Source organism: Microtus pennsylvanicus, chromosome 13, assembly GCF_037038515.1.
Source record: "Microtus pennsylvanicus isolate mMicPen1 chromosome 13, mMicPen1.hap1, whole genome shotgun sequence".
Taxonomy (NCBI): Eukaryota; Metazoa; Chordata; class Mammalia; order Rodentia; family Cricetidae; genus Microtus; species Microtus pennsylvanicus.
In genome coordinates, this window is record NC_134591.1 from 66,654,379 (window position 1) to 66,672,013 (window position 17,635).

Below are 17,635 nucleotides of genomic sequence, written 5' to 3' on the forward strand. Positions count from 1 at the left end.
GAAACACCATGGCGACAGAACCAGTGTCATTACAGCTGGACTAGTATCATTACAGCTGGTTAGGAAACACCATGGCGACAGAACCAGTGTCATTACAGCTGGTTAGGAAACACCATGGCGACAGAACTAGTGTCATTACAGCTGGACTAGTATCATTACAGCTGGTTAGGAAACACCATGGCGACAGAACCAGTGTCATTACAGCTGGACTAGTGTCATTACAGCTGGTTAGGAAACACCATGGCGACAGAACCAGTGTCATTACAGCTGGACTAGTATCATTACAGCTGGTTAGGAAACACCATGGCGACAGAACCAGTGTCATTACAGCTGGTTAGGAAACACCATGGCGACAGAACTAGTGTCATTACAGCTGGACTAGTATCATTACAGCTGGTTAGGAAACACCATGGCGACAGAACCAGTGTCATTACAGCTGGTTAGGAAACACCATGGCGACAGAACCAGTGTCATTACAGCTGGTTAGGAAACACCATGGCGACAGAACCAGTGTCATTACAGCTGGTTAGGAAACACCATGGCGACAGAACTAGTGTCATTACAGCTGGTTAGGAAACACCATGGCGACAGAACTAGTGTCATTACAGCTGGTTAGGAAACACCATGGCGACAGAACCAGTGTCATTACAGCTGGTTAGGAAACACCATGGCGACAGAACTAGTGTCATTACAGCTGGACTAGTGTCATTACAGCTGGTTAGGAAACACCATGGCGACAGAACCAGTGTCATTACAGCTGGTTAGGAAACACCATGGCGACAGAACTAGTGTCATTACAGCTGGTTAGGAAACACCATGGCGACAGAACTAGTGTCATTACAGCTGGACTAGTGTCATTACAGCTGGTTAGGAAACACCATGGCGACAGAACCAGTGTCATTACAGCTGGTTAGGAAACACCATGGCGACAGAACTAGTGTCATTACAGCTGGTTAGGAAACACCATGGCGACAGAACTAGTATCATTACAGCTGGTTATCAAACACCATGTGGGCGCTGGGAGTTCAAGCCCAGGTCCTCTGGACCAGCGCTCTTAACTGCTAAGCCACTCCCCAGGCTGACTTTCGGTATTTGGTGCTGTATGTAGAAATTCATTAGGAATCTGTGTGTTATTTTAGGTTACACATTCACACGTGTGCAAAAGCCATCTCCCTCTCACTGCCATCCAGTCTTGCTGCATGGCTGGGACGACTCCATAGCAGCCGTGATAGGACACAGCTTCCTCTTCACGGTCCTGTCCCACATCTTGTGGGGTTACTGGTGCAGCTAAAACTGTATATTGCTCATGTTCAGGACCAGGCCAAGCCTGTCAGTCCCGCTCAATACCCTCTTCTGCTCTCTGCAGCACCCCCACATACATGAGCACACATGTGTGTGCTCACATAAAAGCCAAGTATTTTCAACTTTTGCCTATTTTGCTAAAGCAATGGTTTTCGCTGCACCAGTTGTGGGTGGATAAGCAGTTCATTTTCCTTGCTAGTAAATGTGCTAAATAATCAGAAAAGCGATCTCAAACACTTTTACACCATGAAGGAGAAGAGAGAATCCTTTGATAGTGAAAATATATTTATTTACTTTTTTTTAATACAATAGCTGCCAGCAATATACTGGTGTTGATGTTCCAGAGAGAAGAAAGAAGAGGCAAGCATTCTGAAACGAGCTTTCATTCCTACCCCCAGGAACTCTACAAAAAAATACTCCAATCCTGTTCAGCATTATGGTTTGGGACTTAATTTTCCACAATAAAATAATTTTAGCTGCCCCCCCCGATAATTGTAAAGATGAACCTTTAGAAGTCCACTGTGAGTTTCACTAACAAATGCTCTCGCTCTCTCTCTCTTGCTCTCTGATCCAAATGGCGATTACTGCAGCCTAAGAAACTGGTGAGTCCTTTACAGCTTGATAAGGTGTAGACCAAAACCTTCACTAAAAAAATACTTTCTACTTCCCCTCACTTTTACTTTGTAGATGTTTCCTAAATAGGGTTTTTTTTTTAAAAAAAAAAAAAAAAGAAAGCATGAAGACATAAAACCTATCTCCATGCGCGCCTCTGGTGAGGTCCCAGAAGACTAACTCAGTTGAAGTACAAAAGCCTATGTCCTAGCGCTGACCCACCCACCGGGTGTCCAAACCCGTCAGTCTCTTAATGGTATGCAAACTGCTCAATACTTTAGAGCTATGAAAGCTAATATTACGAGAAAATCTTATTTGCATTGTACTCAAGATCCGTAGCTAGAGAACAAAGGAAGTTATAATAATTACAACAGTTCCTCAGGATCCACTGAGGAGCAGGGAGACTCCCCTCAGAATCCCGGCTCAGAGGAAAGGAGGGATGAGCCACTGGTGTGGACGTGAGACTAGATGGCTCCTGGATGCAGCCCCTACACTGCACCGACTGCATGGAAACGGTCACATTTCAGCATCTCAAACCTCAAGGCTTTAGCCACGATCTTTGCACAGATGGAGCGCTGGGTGCTTGCGTGGCCCTTCCTCCTAACAGCTTCTGTCCATTTGTCAAACTAAAATTTGTTTCACTTTCTTCATCTAAAACTGGCTCCACAGAGAAAAACAACTCTGCCTTCGTCAAAACCAAGGCAGGCTTCCCTTCCTTGGATGGACAACTAGAGACAGCAAGAGCAACCAGGAGGCAAATTAGGAAGCCACGGAGAAGAAACACCCAAGGGTGGGCACGTCAGCCACAGCCTCTGGTGGGAGCCCCCACTTATTCCGTCCACTTGCAGAAAGAAGAGGCATTCGTTCTCTGGAATCTTCCTCATGAAAGATGCAACCCCACCCAAGGACAAGCTGTCACTCTGTAAAGTTGGGACACTTCTGCCCATGGAGACACTGCAGGACCATTTCTCAAAGGAGAAAAGATAATGTCGTCCGACGTCCCAACCCCCTCCGGAACCAGACATCACCACCCAGTGTCTGCACAGTGATGGGTGCCACACCCTGACCAGCAATAAGGGTGAAGCCGTGGCCAAGGCATCTCCCTGAGCCACAGGGGTGCGCGCTAAAGCTTGTCCCCGTGCTAAGAGAATTCCTGCTAAGTTTGAAAAGGGGCTGCTTATGAGTCAGAACACTTCCGCAGAGCCGACTTATTTATTTACTGTCTGCACACCAAAGGGGAAAGCAGGCCACCTTAAAGCGGTGCACTGTGGGATGGAAAGCCTGCGAGAAACAGCACTTCTTCAACAAGTTACATTTAAAAAAAAAATCACCAAAAATATAACAGAGTCACAACCAGGCTCTGGGGTACTATGTAGAAAGTCCACTTTGTTTGGATGGGATGGGGACAGTAACCACACAGCAAATCTCTTTTTCCAAACTCATTCTCTTTCATCTTAGACTTTGTTTAAAAAATGAGAAAACAAGCCAGACGTGATGGTGCAGGCTCATAATCCCAGCATTTGGGAGGAAAATACAGGAGGATGCCACAACTTTGAGGCCAATTCGTTCACCTCCCAAGTCCCAGGCCAACCAGGCCTTCAGAGAAACATCTCATCTCAGAACAAAGGGCAAGAAAAGAACAGAGTGCTATTCCTTGGCGTGGCAAGTGACATTAGGCACAGCTGTGGGAAATCCACACTATGACAACCACAATGTATCCCAAGAAGGACCTCACACTTGGTCTAATGTAAATGAAGGGGCGACGGGAGCATGTGACCTGTGCTTCATGGGAGTTTACGATGGGCCAGATGATGCATCCTTCACCCCGTTCCCCAGAGACCCTGCTTTAGGAGTTAAATGTACTTGACTTCAATAAGCTCACCCTGAACCCCATGAACGAGAGGGGGGGGGGAACCTGTTAACAATGGAGGCAGCAATACTGCTGCAAACGTAAGCATGGTCCTGGGTGAACCCACGGAGCAGATAACGTAAGACAGAACCCACCCATCTTATCATGGAGAATGTCTTCCCAGCACTCACTCTCTCAGTTTCTACATAGTATCAGATGTTACAATTTATACAAATGACACATTTTAGGTAAAATTAAGTGTCTGCCAAGAAACCAGCAATCTCTGTGCGGAAGGTGGTCTTCCCAGACAGCACACTCCAGCACAGTAGCAATCCTTCCATATTCGCTATTTAGTATTACAACTCTCCCCCATACATAAATATTCTTTGTACCATGCATTATACACCAGCGTGGGGCCATTGTTGTCATGGCTACTATTCTAATGGTTGAACATTGCACCTCAAATTCTGTCACCTACACGCAGTGAATGGACATGAAGGTCGGGGCTCCAGACTGATGGCAAACTGCCTCTCATGTGACGAGCTGGTGGCGGAGTACCTCCGATGGGCAGGGCAGGTGGGCTGGGCAGAGGACTTTAGAATAATACTGCTTAGGAGTGTGCACTGGAGATGGTTACTACACTTTGTCTAGCTTTAATTCTAGTCTTGAGTAACTGCATGTTCATGCAAAATAACTTCTACTTTAGAGGAGGCAGGGCAGTCTGTTAGGAAAGCGTATTTGGGGGGAATCTGAAGGCATCTCTCTCAAAAGTGCTGTCTACTTGGCAAGTCTCTTGGCGACATCACTGTAAGCGATTTCCACCTCCTTGTCGCTGGGACAGGTGTTGGTGAACTCATCCCTGCTGTAGGCATTTGTCAGGTACCTCCAGATGCCCGTCATTTCTTTGGGAATATCGAAGTTGCGGTATTTTTTGGCCACCACCTGAAATACAAGAGATCAAGAGTTACATCCACCTTCCAAGTGGCCACACTAGACTAGTAATTCTGTGAACCTCTTGTCCACACATTCTGGGGGCAGGAGCTCTTCCAGAGGACTGCAGATCTGTTCCCAGCTCCCATGAAGGGGAAGCTCACGACTGCCTGTAACTCCACCAAGAGGGGAAAGGCACCTCCTTCTGGCCTCCAAGGTTACCCAGGTGAACACGCACACACAGAGAGCAGCTAAGCTCGCATGGACTAGGACCACATGCTACTCCATGCACTTGGCAATGCGCAGTGGCTGCGGCAGCCTGCCCTGCACATGGGGGGTGGCTGGGTATAATCACTGGGCTATTAGTTTTTAAACATATACTATTTTAAGTTTGTTTTCTTTTCTTCCTTTTTTAGTTTAACTGGGCTGGGTTTTTTGGTACAATCTCATGTTAGTTACGCTGGCCTTGAACTCTTGATTCTCGTGCCTCCATCTCCCAAATGCTGGGATAGCATGCCAGGTTCTAAAACTGTTTTCCTTATCTTAGATCTTTACTGCAGGAGTAATGCTCATTTAATAGCTCGGGTGCTTGGCATTTCAGGTTTGGAATGAAAAGGGCCAGGCGGGTGATGATGACCAGACAGGATTTGACGGTGTTGGTTCAGTGCAGAGTTACCTATTACATCTTCGACTTTTTATTCAATCACAAGAAAAAAAATTTTCTTCTCCCTGAGACAGGGTCTCATAAAGCCCAGTCTGGCCTTGAGGGGGCGCTCTGATCCTCCGCCCTCTACTTCCTACCTAACTGGCTCTAGGCTGCGCTGACTGTGTGTTCTCTGGCCGGGTGGGGGAAGGCTTCCGTGAGGGGGCGCTGCTCCCGGCAGCACCCCACTTCCCGCAGCCTACCTTGACGATGTGTAGCTTGGGCAGCAGGTTGCAGTCCGCTAGAGTCATCTCGTCGCCATCCAGGAATCTCCTGGTGGAGAACTTGATGTCCTCCATGCTGTTCTCGTCGATCTCATCGGGAAGGGGAGAGTTCAGATACTCATCCAGCTTCTGCAGTGTCTTCAGGAGCCCCCTCTCCAGTGCTGAAACAGATGTGAACACTGTCAAAGAGGAAGCCCAGCCCTGGGCAGGGGCTGATGTTGACTCAGACCCTCAGCTCGAGAGCAAGACAGAAGGCTCCTCCCCTGGAGCCTGGCTACTTGTCTATTCTGCCAACCAGCAAACTGTCCTGTCCCCGCCCCAACATACAAACATGCTATAGCCCAACCCTGTTGACATTAAAACGGCAAAGGCAGGAGGGAAAAGCAAGTCTACTGATTCACGGCTAGAAGAAATTCCTGCTGAGAAGCGGAGCATGATCCTGCTCACTGGAGACCTCGGGATTCACCATGAAGAAATGTGCCAAGAGGCACCAATGCCTGAGCAGACAACGTAAACAGGAAGCCTGGGATCCTGGGATCTCACCCTGCCTTGTCACACAAGAGGCCAAGAACAGGACTGCTTTGCCCAAGGCACTCGCTCAGAACGGAAAGTCACAGCTACAGTACTGAGCTGGCAGTCTCCTCGAGAGCCAAGAGGACTATCATGCCTAAGAGAATTGGACTAAGCCACTTGCGAGCACCCGGGAAAGCAGAAAGGCAGGCAGATCTCTGTGAGTTCAAGGCCAGCCTGGTCTACAGAGCGAGTTCCAGGACAGCCAGGACTACACAGAGAAACCCTGCCTCAAAAAACAAAACAAAAACAGTGAAAATGGAGAGAAGAAAATTAGTAATAATTTATGTTAATCATTATTAGTAATAATTTATGATTAATCATAAAGGATGGCCATGGAAAAAAGACACAAACAGGCAGTGTTCCAAAAACAGTGTTAGCCAATGAACCTAGCAAAGTTCTAAAGCTTAGAGCACAGGCAAAGACGTTTGTCATGAGGATAAAGAAAAACCAAGACTAACCACTGGGAGGCAGTAGCATGTCACCCAGTGCTCTGTCTGCAAGTTAGGGCTGTTACTTTCCCATCTCTAAGAAGCTATTGACAAAAACAAGAAAAAAGAAAGTGCAATGCCGTAAATGCAGTACACCTGCTTAAAATTAATTATGAAAATAAAAACCATTTTGGCTATGGAAATACAGCAAAATTTAAAAATGCAGACACGTGTGAGTCAGAAGTCCATGGAAATGAACATTTTGAGGTTAGTGAAAATACAAACTGGTACAGATTTTGAAACTGTGGCAAATTAAAATGCAAAGAATTGCTGGCCATGGTGGCACAAGCCTGTCATCTGCATTCAGGAGAGCTGGGCCACAGAGTGAGACACCACCTCAGAGGAGGAGGAAAGGCTCAAGAATCTGGCTCAAGGACAGTCACTGGCAGCACAGCCCTAGCCAAAACCCTTTGAGGCCATCTACAAGGTCCAACAACTGGGAACCCGCAGCTACAATCCTACGGTGCATTTCTCAAGCCTGAGGCAGACTTATTTGGACTGGAAGGACTGGACCTCCGCTGGGGTGAAGGTAGTGCAGTTCATGGTCTCCTGCCTCCGCCTCCGAGTGACAGGAAGCTTTCTAATATATAGTAATGTGAGCACGCACAACACAGTTTTACATAAAATGACTTCCCAGTCACCTAGGATCTGTCACTGAAATTATATTGAATTTACTATCCAGCTGTGAGTCAGAGGGGATTGGAGGAAGGGTCTTTTGGATAGGACAGAAGCCCTGTACTCAAGAAATCGTAGGACAAACCAGTCAGCTTTCTAGCATGGGAATGGGGGGCCGCCTGAGCCCCATCCCTAGCTGAGGAACTGCTGACAGTTGATGGCTTCTGGAGGAAGGAGGGTGAGCTTTCTTTAAAGCTGTGGTCCTGGTAGGTCACCCAGGCTCCAGTGGATGCTCCACACCCAGGAATAGATGAACAGTACAGATCTTGTATCAGTGGGTTATTTAAAAAAAGCAAGAAGTTTCTTAAATGAAGTTGAAAGAGCGGGGAGACAGTGCTGAATCTGGGTGGCGTTAGTGGGAAAAGAAAAGACGGATCAAAATACATTGTGTGCATGCAGGGTAGTCTCGAAGAATAAATGCCGTATTACAAAAAATTATCCCTGTATCACCTCAGCTTTTCCAATGAGTAAATCTTGCTCTGTTACTTACATGATCTGAATGGACAGATTCAAGGCAGATGTGTTAGATGTGACATAAACATTTCTGCTGTTAAAATAAACACAGCAATCTAAGCGCTGGCCCTTGCCCACTTTCCCTAGACATCTAAATTAGGTCCTAGGGGTCTTTAAACTCTTCACATACATTGGATTTTCCAAATATTTACTGGGCTGATAGAGCAGAGACTCATCAATGAGAAGTGACAGCACACCTCTGTGAAAGGCCGTGTGAGAGTTGGGAGACGGAGAAGAGCAACACACACACACACACACACACACACAAGCATTCAACTCAGATTTGATTTGGAAGTGTTTCCTAAAGCCTCAGGGCAATGACAGGTCCCTGTGGAGAAATGTAGCAAAGCAGCTCGGCAACTCAAATCCCCGTTTACCAGTAGACATCGACTATACACAACTCAAATCCCCGTTTACCAATAGGCATCGGCTATACACAACTCAAATCCCCGTTTACCAGTAGACATCGACTATACACAACTCAAATCCCCGTTTACCAATAGGCATCGGCTATACACAACTCAAATCCCCGTTTACCAATAGGCATCGGCTATACACAACTCAAATCCCCGTTTACCAATAGGCATCGGCTATACACAACTCAAATCCCCGTTTACCAATAGGCATCGGCTATACACAACTCAAATCCCCGTTTACCAATAGGCATCGGCTATACACAAAGCCTCCGACATTAAGTGCTTGCTGAGTCCTTTGCTTACTGCTTGCAGAGCTCTAAAGACAGCAGCGTAGGTGGCCACTTAAGGCACTAACAAGTTGACAGATATAAAATAGAATACAAACTTATACTTAAGTGAGTCACTTTCTCTTTCCCCACCCCCATCACCCAAGGCAAAGGAAAACTCATTTTATTCTCTTGTCCTCCCCATTACGCAGTAAAAGAAATCCAACCAATTCTCCAGCCCTCAAAAACTGCACACAGAATAAAAACATCACAACTGTGAAAAGCACAGGGGGCTGGCCAGCTAGCAGGCCTGGGACAAAAGCCAGCTCTAGGGACACAGCAGCCTGCTCGCGCAGGGAGCTAACGACACTCTGGGAAGAAGGGACTCCAGCTTAACCGTCTGCTTAGGAACAAGATTTTCAGTCACTGCATCCCAGACACTAAGAGTAAAGACAGGTAAATCCCACACTGAATTATGAAATGCTGCCATCTTAAACCGGATAGCAGAAAGGAGACGGAATAGCTGGGAGCGGAAATAACAGGGAAATCAGCAAGTACTTCACTCTTAGGTGTTAGCTGTTATTAACAGCCCTGTTCACCATCCCCACCCCCTACTCCATCCCATAGGCTGCCAGAGCCTTGACCCCAGCCCAAGCTACCACGCTGCGTACAACCAGAACAGACTCAACATTTTTTTAGAGGGCAGATTTTTGTCTGTATTCTGTTACAGCCCTAAATTTGGGGGGTTTGGGTTTTTGCTTTGGTTTTCTGACAATTTCAGGTAGCCCAGGCTGGCTTCATACTCCCTATCTTTTAATTAAAACAAACAAATTGTATCTATACTACTAAACTATCCCTCGCCATAATATCGCTCTGAAACAAAATCTCTAGTTTTATGATGCAAAGAGATGTGCGGGCTGAGGAGTCTTAACCACCTTCTAAAGGCCACTCCCAAAACTGCTCAGGAAGAGGAATTCATTAACATACATGTACACAACAAAGCACAGGACCACAGGCTGCCCGTACCCACAATAAACACGGGATTCAGTAAGCAGTCAGTCAAATCTAAATCTATTTCATTACCACAGCCACTCTGCCCACTGCTCTGCCTGTGCCCTCAGTCCCCTAGAGGGTAACTCCTCAGTGTCTGTGCGCTCAGTGACTGCCAACACGGCGGCTACCAGACTCCAGGCACTGGAGCGGGTCCTAGAAGAGCAGCAACTCCTCCGCAGGCTCCTCACGCTCCCTGGCTTCCTAACAGCTCACACTGTCTTTGGGGTTTGGCTACACTCAGCTTCCTGCTGTGCCACCCAATTTAGAACTTTTTACCTTCGTTAGCCTCCGGCCTTGAGTTCTTGATGTAAGCAGAGAATTTGGCAAAGATGTCCATTCCGGCAGTGTTTGACTCTGGGTGTTTTGGTGACAGCTTTAAGTACCTACACAGAAAAGGTGACACTGGGTTACAGATCCTTCCAGAAGAATTACCCGAAGTCTGATCTGTCACCAAGCCACTGAGCAGGTGACACCAGCCATCTTTCAACACTTACTGTTTCTATGGTTGTTTTTGAATGTTAGGAAACAAAGCTGTGCACGGTGTTTTTGTTCACATATTAATATTCTTGGCAATCAAAGGGCATCCCCTCCCCACCTCCACTTAATGATAAGAATGCTAAGGAAATGGCGTGTTAAGGGGCCTGGACCAGGAGAACACACGTGCCCTAGAAGAGACTTCTCATGCAGGCCATCCCAGGGAGCTTTCATGGTAAATAAAGGGAATGTACTCAACTCCATCTTCACATCCAGTGTGGCACCCATTAGTGCCAAGATGCTATCAGAACACAGCTTTAAAAGAAGCACAAAGAAATAAAGCAAGGCACACTCCAATGCTCGGTGGCCGGGAGACACAGCTCCCACAGCTGGGTGTTTAGTATGCCGGGCACTGGCCCGGCCCTGCGCGGCAGCATGAGGGAACCAGACAGCAGGAGGAGCCCAGGCTGGTCAAGCATCTTGATCATCCACAGCCGGCTGAGGACAAAACAGTGAGTGGACCATTCACTTCCAAACAGCACCCGGCTTCTCTCTCCACTCCCCGTGCTAAATGCGCTGTGGTATATTTAGAACTGTGGGGCTGCACAGTAAATAAACAGGACGCCGGGACCATACCAAACCCTCTTCTGTGCCGTGACCAAGTTTTCAACCTTAAGAAAATCACGACACCAGTTGTAAACAGGCGTGCACACGTGTTTACATTTTAACCACACACATTCAGTGCTTCTTCCTTAGAATGGGAAGTCGGTGGGGAAAGGCTGGGCACCTCCTCCCTTCAGCAGGGCTTGCTTCCTCTCAGAGAGGCCCCGAGCCCTGCTTCAGAGAATATTCTTCAGCTGGAGGGCCCTAGAGAATCAGGTAAAATTCCACAACTAAACTCCTTATTTTAACTTGTTCTAGAGGATGCTGTCTGGTCTTCATATACATACATACACACATACATATATATATTCCAGGCTGGCCTGAGTGCTGAAATCAGCCTGGTTTATTTACATTTCTTCTGCTTGCTTTTGTGGATTCAGTAAAGGTCTATCCTCTAAAAACTCAGCTGGTTTTCTTTTTAATAAGTCTACCCAGTCTCCAAATTTCTCAATTTTTAACCCTAGGAACTTCTCCCATAAACATTACACCAAGTGTTTTAGTGAACAAATCTAATGAGTTTATCTGAATCAGACGTGTGCACCAATGTTCTTCCCCACTACAGAGGTCTCTCCCACCACCTGAGTGGAGACAGCTAATCCCAAGGCCAATAGGCCTGGATTTCTTGGCTCTTAAGACAACCAGCTCGCGGTGCCAAAGTCATCAACAGCTCTCACAGTGAAGACCACGCCGAGCATCCCAGCAGAGCCAGTGCAGAGAACACAGCGCCTCTTCAGCGCACCCATGTCTTCCTCTAGCCCAGTGTGCAAAATTACTCCCGTGCACACCTGTGATCCCCACTCTGGTGAAGCTGAGGCAGGACGATAGTGAATTTGAAGCCACAAAACAAAATAAAGTGGCCTATCTTATACACAGCATGCCTCTGGAGTCACACACTGACATCGGTCATCTTCGGCCCTAATCGTCCATCTCTAGCAGCAAAGCACAGTTCAGTAAACCAGAGACGATCCCAGAGCATTTGCTGCCCTTGCAAAAGAGGACACGGATTCAGTTCCTCCATCCATGTGGAGGCTCACAACCACCTGTAACTCAGTTTCAGGGGACCCAGCCCCTTCTGAAGACCTCCAGGAGCTCCTGCACACACGGGTGTGCACAGAACACTCAGGAACACACACATACACACTAAACATAACTTTTAAAACCTCAAATTTCAAAGCTTTTTGGATAAGTAGTTCCTTAATTAAAATGAAAATAAGACTAAAATCTAAACCCTAACTATGACTAAATTAATAACTAATACCAATAACTTTCCCCGGGGGACAGGAGAAAGCGTCAGAGCCTGCAGAGTCTCACAGAAAGGCTCTCCGTGTTCAGCACTAGTGACCACATCTCAGGAAACGCCAGCGCGCTTGCACCTGCCCTGCAGGGGTGGCATCTTAGTGCTCACAGTTCCAACTGCTGCTTTAGTACAGGCTGGTCTACCCGCTGGGGCAGTTCTGCTGCCCAGCCCCCTCCCCTACACAGGGCAGCGTACAAACAGCAGGAAGAGCCCTCGTTAGGTCTGGAGTGAACAGCAGCTCCACAAGTGAGTTTGAGACCAGCCTAGGCTACATCAGACCTTATTTTTTTTAAAAGGAGTAAGGAGGAAGAAGGATGAAGAAAAAAAAAAGGCTATCTATATAAAACATTACTCAGAAACTCTTCAGGTTATCTATAAAGAAAAAGAAACTACTCTAGAAAGAACTTAGCACACTACAAACACTAGAAAGACTTTTGAGTTTGGATCAAAAGAAAATCCATCTCCAAGAAACAGCAGCTTTGCACCTGGGCAAATAAAACGGAGATCAAAGAACAAGCTGGTGCTGCAGAGGTGGCCCAGCTGCTCTTCCAGAGTCCTGAGTTCAATTCCCAGCACCCACATGGTGGCTCACAACCATCTGTAATGAGATCTGGCGCCCTCTTCTGGCGTGCACCATGCAGGTAGAACACTATAATAATAAGTAAATAAATCTTTAAAAAAAACTTAAAATATTCTTGAAAAATGCACAGAATGAGCAATTCAGAAATGGTTTACAACAAAATAATTTCCTTCGTCGAGACTGGATATATCTTCCAAATGCCTCTCCACTTAGAATCTAAGGTCACCACAATGATCTACATGAGACGATGGCTTTCAATCAGCGGTCTGAGAACAAGCTGCCAATTTGGTACCTTCCTCAGAGCTGACAGACTTAAGAACAGAGAGATCTAGAGGCGTCTATGATGCAGCAATCCAGAGACGTTTCCAGGAAGTCAGACGTCTGTTCCTAACTGAGTGTCCAGAGGGCCCTCCCTATCTGCTGTGGGAGGCCTTGGCTGTGGTTTGTGGACATCCAAACTAGATGCATGGGCTGAGAGAGGGGTTAGGATCCGTTTTCAGTGTTTGCAGAAACTGCTCAGGAAATGAGAGGCCACCGGGACTACTGGAGAGAGAGATAAAAGAAGCAAGGACAGAGAAGAGCTAGCCAACTTTTAGTATTTTAGAGCAGGACCAAGAGAATGTAGTTTTAGGTTTAGCACAAAATTGGCAACCCAGGGGCAGTTCTCCTCACAACACACATCGGCCTAATCACAGACAGAAGAATGGTTTCCCACGTCTTTCCTTTCTACGGTCCTCAAAAGAAACATCTTTTAGCCAATACAGTCTCTTGCCCCAAAATGCTCATCACTCCTCTGTTCACCTGCTGCACACCGGCTTAAAAGTAAGTAAAGCTTAGGTAAGAGTCATCTCTTCTCCATACAAACCTTCCCTCCACCCATTCCTGTATCACCACCTGTATTTCATTGTATGCAGTTGTTTTGTGAGACAGGGTCTCCCTCTGTGGCCCTGACTGGCCAGGAACACACTTTAGACCAGGTTGGTATTGAACTCAGAGAGATTTGCCTGCCTCTGCCTTCCAAGCACTGGAACTGAAGGTGTGAACCACTATGCCTGGCTACTGCTGTGCTTTTTTAAGAACAGGAGCTAAGCTTCTGTTCCTGCTGATCCACGCTGTTCTGCTGTCTTAATAGCTACAACGAAGACGGATTGATTGAAGAACTGATGAGTGGATGGATGAATGGACTGATGGATGGATGAATGGACTGATGGATGGATGAATGGACTGATGGATGGATGAATGGACTGATGGATGGATGAGTGGATGATGGATGGAGATGAATTGGTGGGGAGATGGACGGATGCTGAGCAACTAATTTTGGAACCATCTGACCTAGTAATCCCTATCGCTGGGAAAATTATCTGGACATAAAGAGTAAAGGCAAAAGCAACTGGCAAGAAATGATGGGTCAGGAAAAAAGAAACACATTTTCTGGGCTGAAGAGATGGCTTAGTGGTTAAGAGCACTGGCTGCTCTTCCAGAGGTCCTGAGTTCAATTCCCAGCACTCACATGGTGTTTCACAACTGTCTATAATGGAATCCAGTGTCATCTTCTCATATGAAGACAAAACACTCAAATACATAAAATACACAAATAAATACATCTTTACAAAAAGAAAAGAAACATATTTTCAGGTTAATTAAGCCAGTAAAGCCTAAAAGAAAACCAATAACACTTTGAAAATAGAAGGATACAAAACCTTCTGTCTGCAGCTTAAATTTCCACTACAATGCAGAGGTTGTCAACTCTGCAGGAATCTGAAGCCATCGGAAGAGTGCCTGGGAACAAAGCTTAATTCAAAGTGTGGCACAGTGTCCACAATTCTCATACTCACTTGGGGGGGCACAAGACTTCTTCAAGAAATTCCTCAATCTTATTTACATCCGTTTTGACCTCGCTGTTGAAGGTTATAAACGGTGGGTGGGTCCCGGGAGCCAAGTTCTGCAGATCTGCAGGCTTCCTGTTAGGCAAAACAGTGGTCAAGATGAGATCACTTTCCACTCTAAAGGCAGAGCAAGTTCTCGGCGGTTCTAACTCTTAAGCGTCTGGAAGAGCAAGCCCCAGTGTTTGCTCACCTAGTGTAAGAGTGCACAGCGCTCTGATAAGCACCGACCCCACACACAGCACATCATGTATGGTAAGAGCAGTAAGAGTCACTGATTTATCAACCAAAAGACAAATCCTTCATCCCTGGGCCTGGAAAGAAGGCTCACGGTTAAGAATATGTTTGCTCTTACAGAGGACCGATGTTTAGCTCCCAGCACCCACACAGGACAACTCACGACCACCTGTAACTCCAGATCCAGAAGATCTGATACCCTCTTCTAGCCTCCGTCGGTACCAGCACTCACATGCACAGGCACGTACAGGCACACAAACACATGGTTTAAAAGGAGTAAATAAATTTTAAAAAGATAAAAAAACCAAATTCCTTCATTCTCATTCCAAATTCAGCTAGGCAGCTTAAAGGTGGTGGTAAAATGAAGGGCAAAGACTTAAGTCAGTCTGCGGCTTCAACCCTAACACTTCCTACCTCTGACCAGGAGAGAGGAGTCAAACTTCTTCAGGCCCGCAGCCTTTCCCAATTTTGTTTTGCTTTGTTTGGGGGTGGGGGGTGGGTATAAAACAAAGAACAAGCTCCCGCAGTCCTGAGCCTTAAGAAGAAATCCTGATCCCTGTACTATCTCTACACGAGTCAGACTAACACAGAGAAAGATGACTGGGAGGGTATCTAGTCTCCCAATATGTAAAAGATGGTATGAGCAAGGTAGAAAATAGTACAAAATCGGAGCTGGAGAGAAGGCTCAGAGGTCAAGAGTGCTGGCTGCTCTTCCAAGGGTCCTGAGTTCCAAGGGTCCCGGCAACCACATGGTGGCTCATGACCATCTGAAATGAGATCCGATGCCCTCTTCTGGTCTGCAAGCATGCGTGTGGGCAGAACACTCTACATAATAAATACATCATTTTTTAAAAAAGGAAATAGCACACAGTAGATATTCAGCATGTTAAAAATACAAGAACTTTTTCAAATTAATTTTAAGCCATCAAAAGATTAAGTAAAGCCAGGAATGGTAGCATACCCTTTAGTCTCAGCAGATCTTGGTGAGTTTGAGGCCAGCCTAGTCTACATAGCTAGCTCAAAGACAGCCAAGGGTATAGACCTTGTCTCCAAAAGGAGACAGACCCTGTCTCAAAATAAATAAATAAATAAATAAAGTAAGAGGGAGAAGAGACTGGAGAAATGGCTCAGCCGTTAAGCGTACTGGCTGGCTACTCTTCTAGAGAACCAGTACCTACATGGTAGCCAAGAATTAACTGTGACTCAAGTCCAAGGGGATCCAATGTCCCTCCACAGGCTGTAATGAATCCAGAGGGAAAAGGACATGGTGGGTGAGAGACAGAGGTGTCATACACTAGGCAGACAGAGCTTGAGAGCAGAGTTTATTGAGAGAAGGGTAAAGGAGAGAGAGAGAGAGAGCGCGCGAGAGCACCCAAGACCTGCTTGCCTCTGCCTCTTCAGAAGAACAGGAAGAGAGTGGCAATGGGCAGAGCTTGTCTCTTTAAGGGACCTTTTGCACCTGCATACCCTGGGCTTGCTAGGCTGCACTGCCCACTGCCTGAGTGCATCCCACCAGGTAACAGGGGTCTGCATAATGCCTGACTCCTAACACAGGCACTGCACAGACATACACAGAGGCAAAACGCCCACATGCATAAAATGAAAATAAAATCTAAGAAGAAATAGAATTGGCAAGAGGCAAGCTGGGAGTGGTGGCACACCTATAATCTGAGAATTCAGGAAGCTAAGGCAAGAGGATCAACCCTGGCCAGACTGGGTATCACTCAAAGAATGAAGACAGTAGAATCTCTAAAAGCAAGACTATCTCAAAGTCAATAAAGAGTTAGGAGAGCCGGGCAGTGGTGGCCCACGCCTTTAATCCCAGCACTCAGAGGCAGAGGCAGGCGGATCTCTGGGAGTTCGAGGCCAGCCTGGTCTACAAGAGCTAGTTCCAGGACAGGCACCAAAGCTACAGAGAAACCCTGTCGCGGAAAACAAAACAAAAAAAAAAAAAGAGAGAGAGAGAGAGATCCAATGTGCAACAAGGAAGACATTTTCATACTAGGTATCAGTATTGTAAAACACTGATAAAGATGGCTAACTTTATAATTATAACCCCAACAGCAAGGAATATTGCTCTTACTTGACTAAATAAAGCTAACCCCGCCCTCCAGGGAATATTAGCATCAGTGTGTGATTGGTGTATTATTTGGTCAGTGACAAGACAAATCATAAAGCATCATGACATTCACTCTGAATCTAATCTCGCCTCTGGGACATGTATTTCCCAAAGCTAGGCCTAAACTGGGCACAGTGGGGCTCGCCTTTAATCCCAGCTCTCAGGAGGCAGAGGTAGGTAGATTTCTGTGAATTCCAGGCCAACTAGGACCCTACAGAGACCAATATAGAGGCCCTGTCTTTGGGAGGGTGGCAGAGGAGGTCAATAAACAAAGTGAGGTCTAGGATCCTTTTGTTTTGCAGCCCATGTTTAAAAATTCATCTAAGCTAGAGAGATGGTTCAGAGGTTAAGAGTGCACGCTGCTCTTCTAGAGGACCCAGAGTTCAGTTCCCAGCACCCACACAGGGTGGCTCACAGCCACTGTAACTCCAGCTCAAAGGATCTGATGTCTCCGGCTTCCTAGGGCGCGGCACTTATGTGCACATATTCACACACGGACAGACACCCGTACCTCCTCATAGCCCTGTGTGGTGACCAGACGTGTAGCCCAGCACAGCACATATCCACACATAGACACACGTACCTCCTCATAGCCCAGTGTGGCGACCAGACATGTGTAGCCCAGCACTCAGGAGGCTGAAGCAGAATCCCTTCACTCTAGAGCAGGCTGGGCTGCACAGAGTTCCAGGCCAGCATGAACCACAGAGGACACACAGACAGAAAGCAAACGCCCACAGCACCTGGAGACATACACTGAGAGAACTAGATCAGAAATGGC

At 46.7% G+C, this 17,635-nt stretch overlaps 1 protein-coding gene across 1 annotated transcript in view; it reads right to left on the reverse strand.

The window, feature by feature from the left end:
* Nucleotides 1-2,030: 2,030 nt before the first annotated feature.
* Clic4 (chloride intracellular channel 4) overlaps nt 2,031-17,635 on the reverse strand; it is a 55,971-nt gene continuing 40,366 nt past the window's right edge. The window contains exons 3-6 of the mRNA XM_075947105.1: nt 14,454-14,579; nt 9,881-9,987; nt 5,600-5,781; nt 2,031-4,705 (exon numbers count right to left, since the gene is read on the reverse strand). Of these exons, the coding sequence (XP_075803220.1) occupies nt 4,541-4,705; nt 5,600-5,781; nt 9,881-9,987; nt 14,454-14,579 (580 nt within the window). The 3' untranslated portion in view covers nt 2,031-4,540. The remainder of the gene's footprint in view (nt 4,706-5,599; nt 5,782-9,880; nt 9,988-14,453; nt 14,580-17,635) is intronic.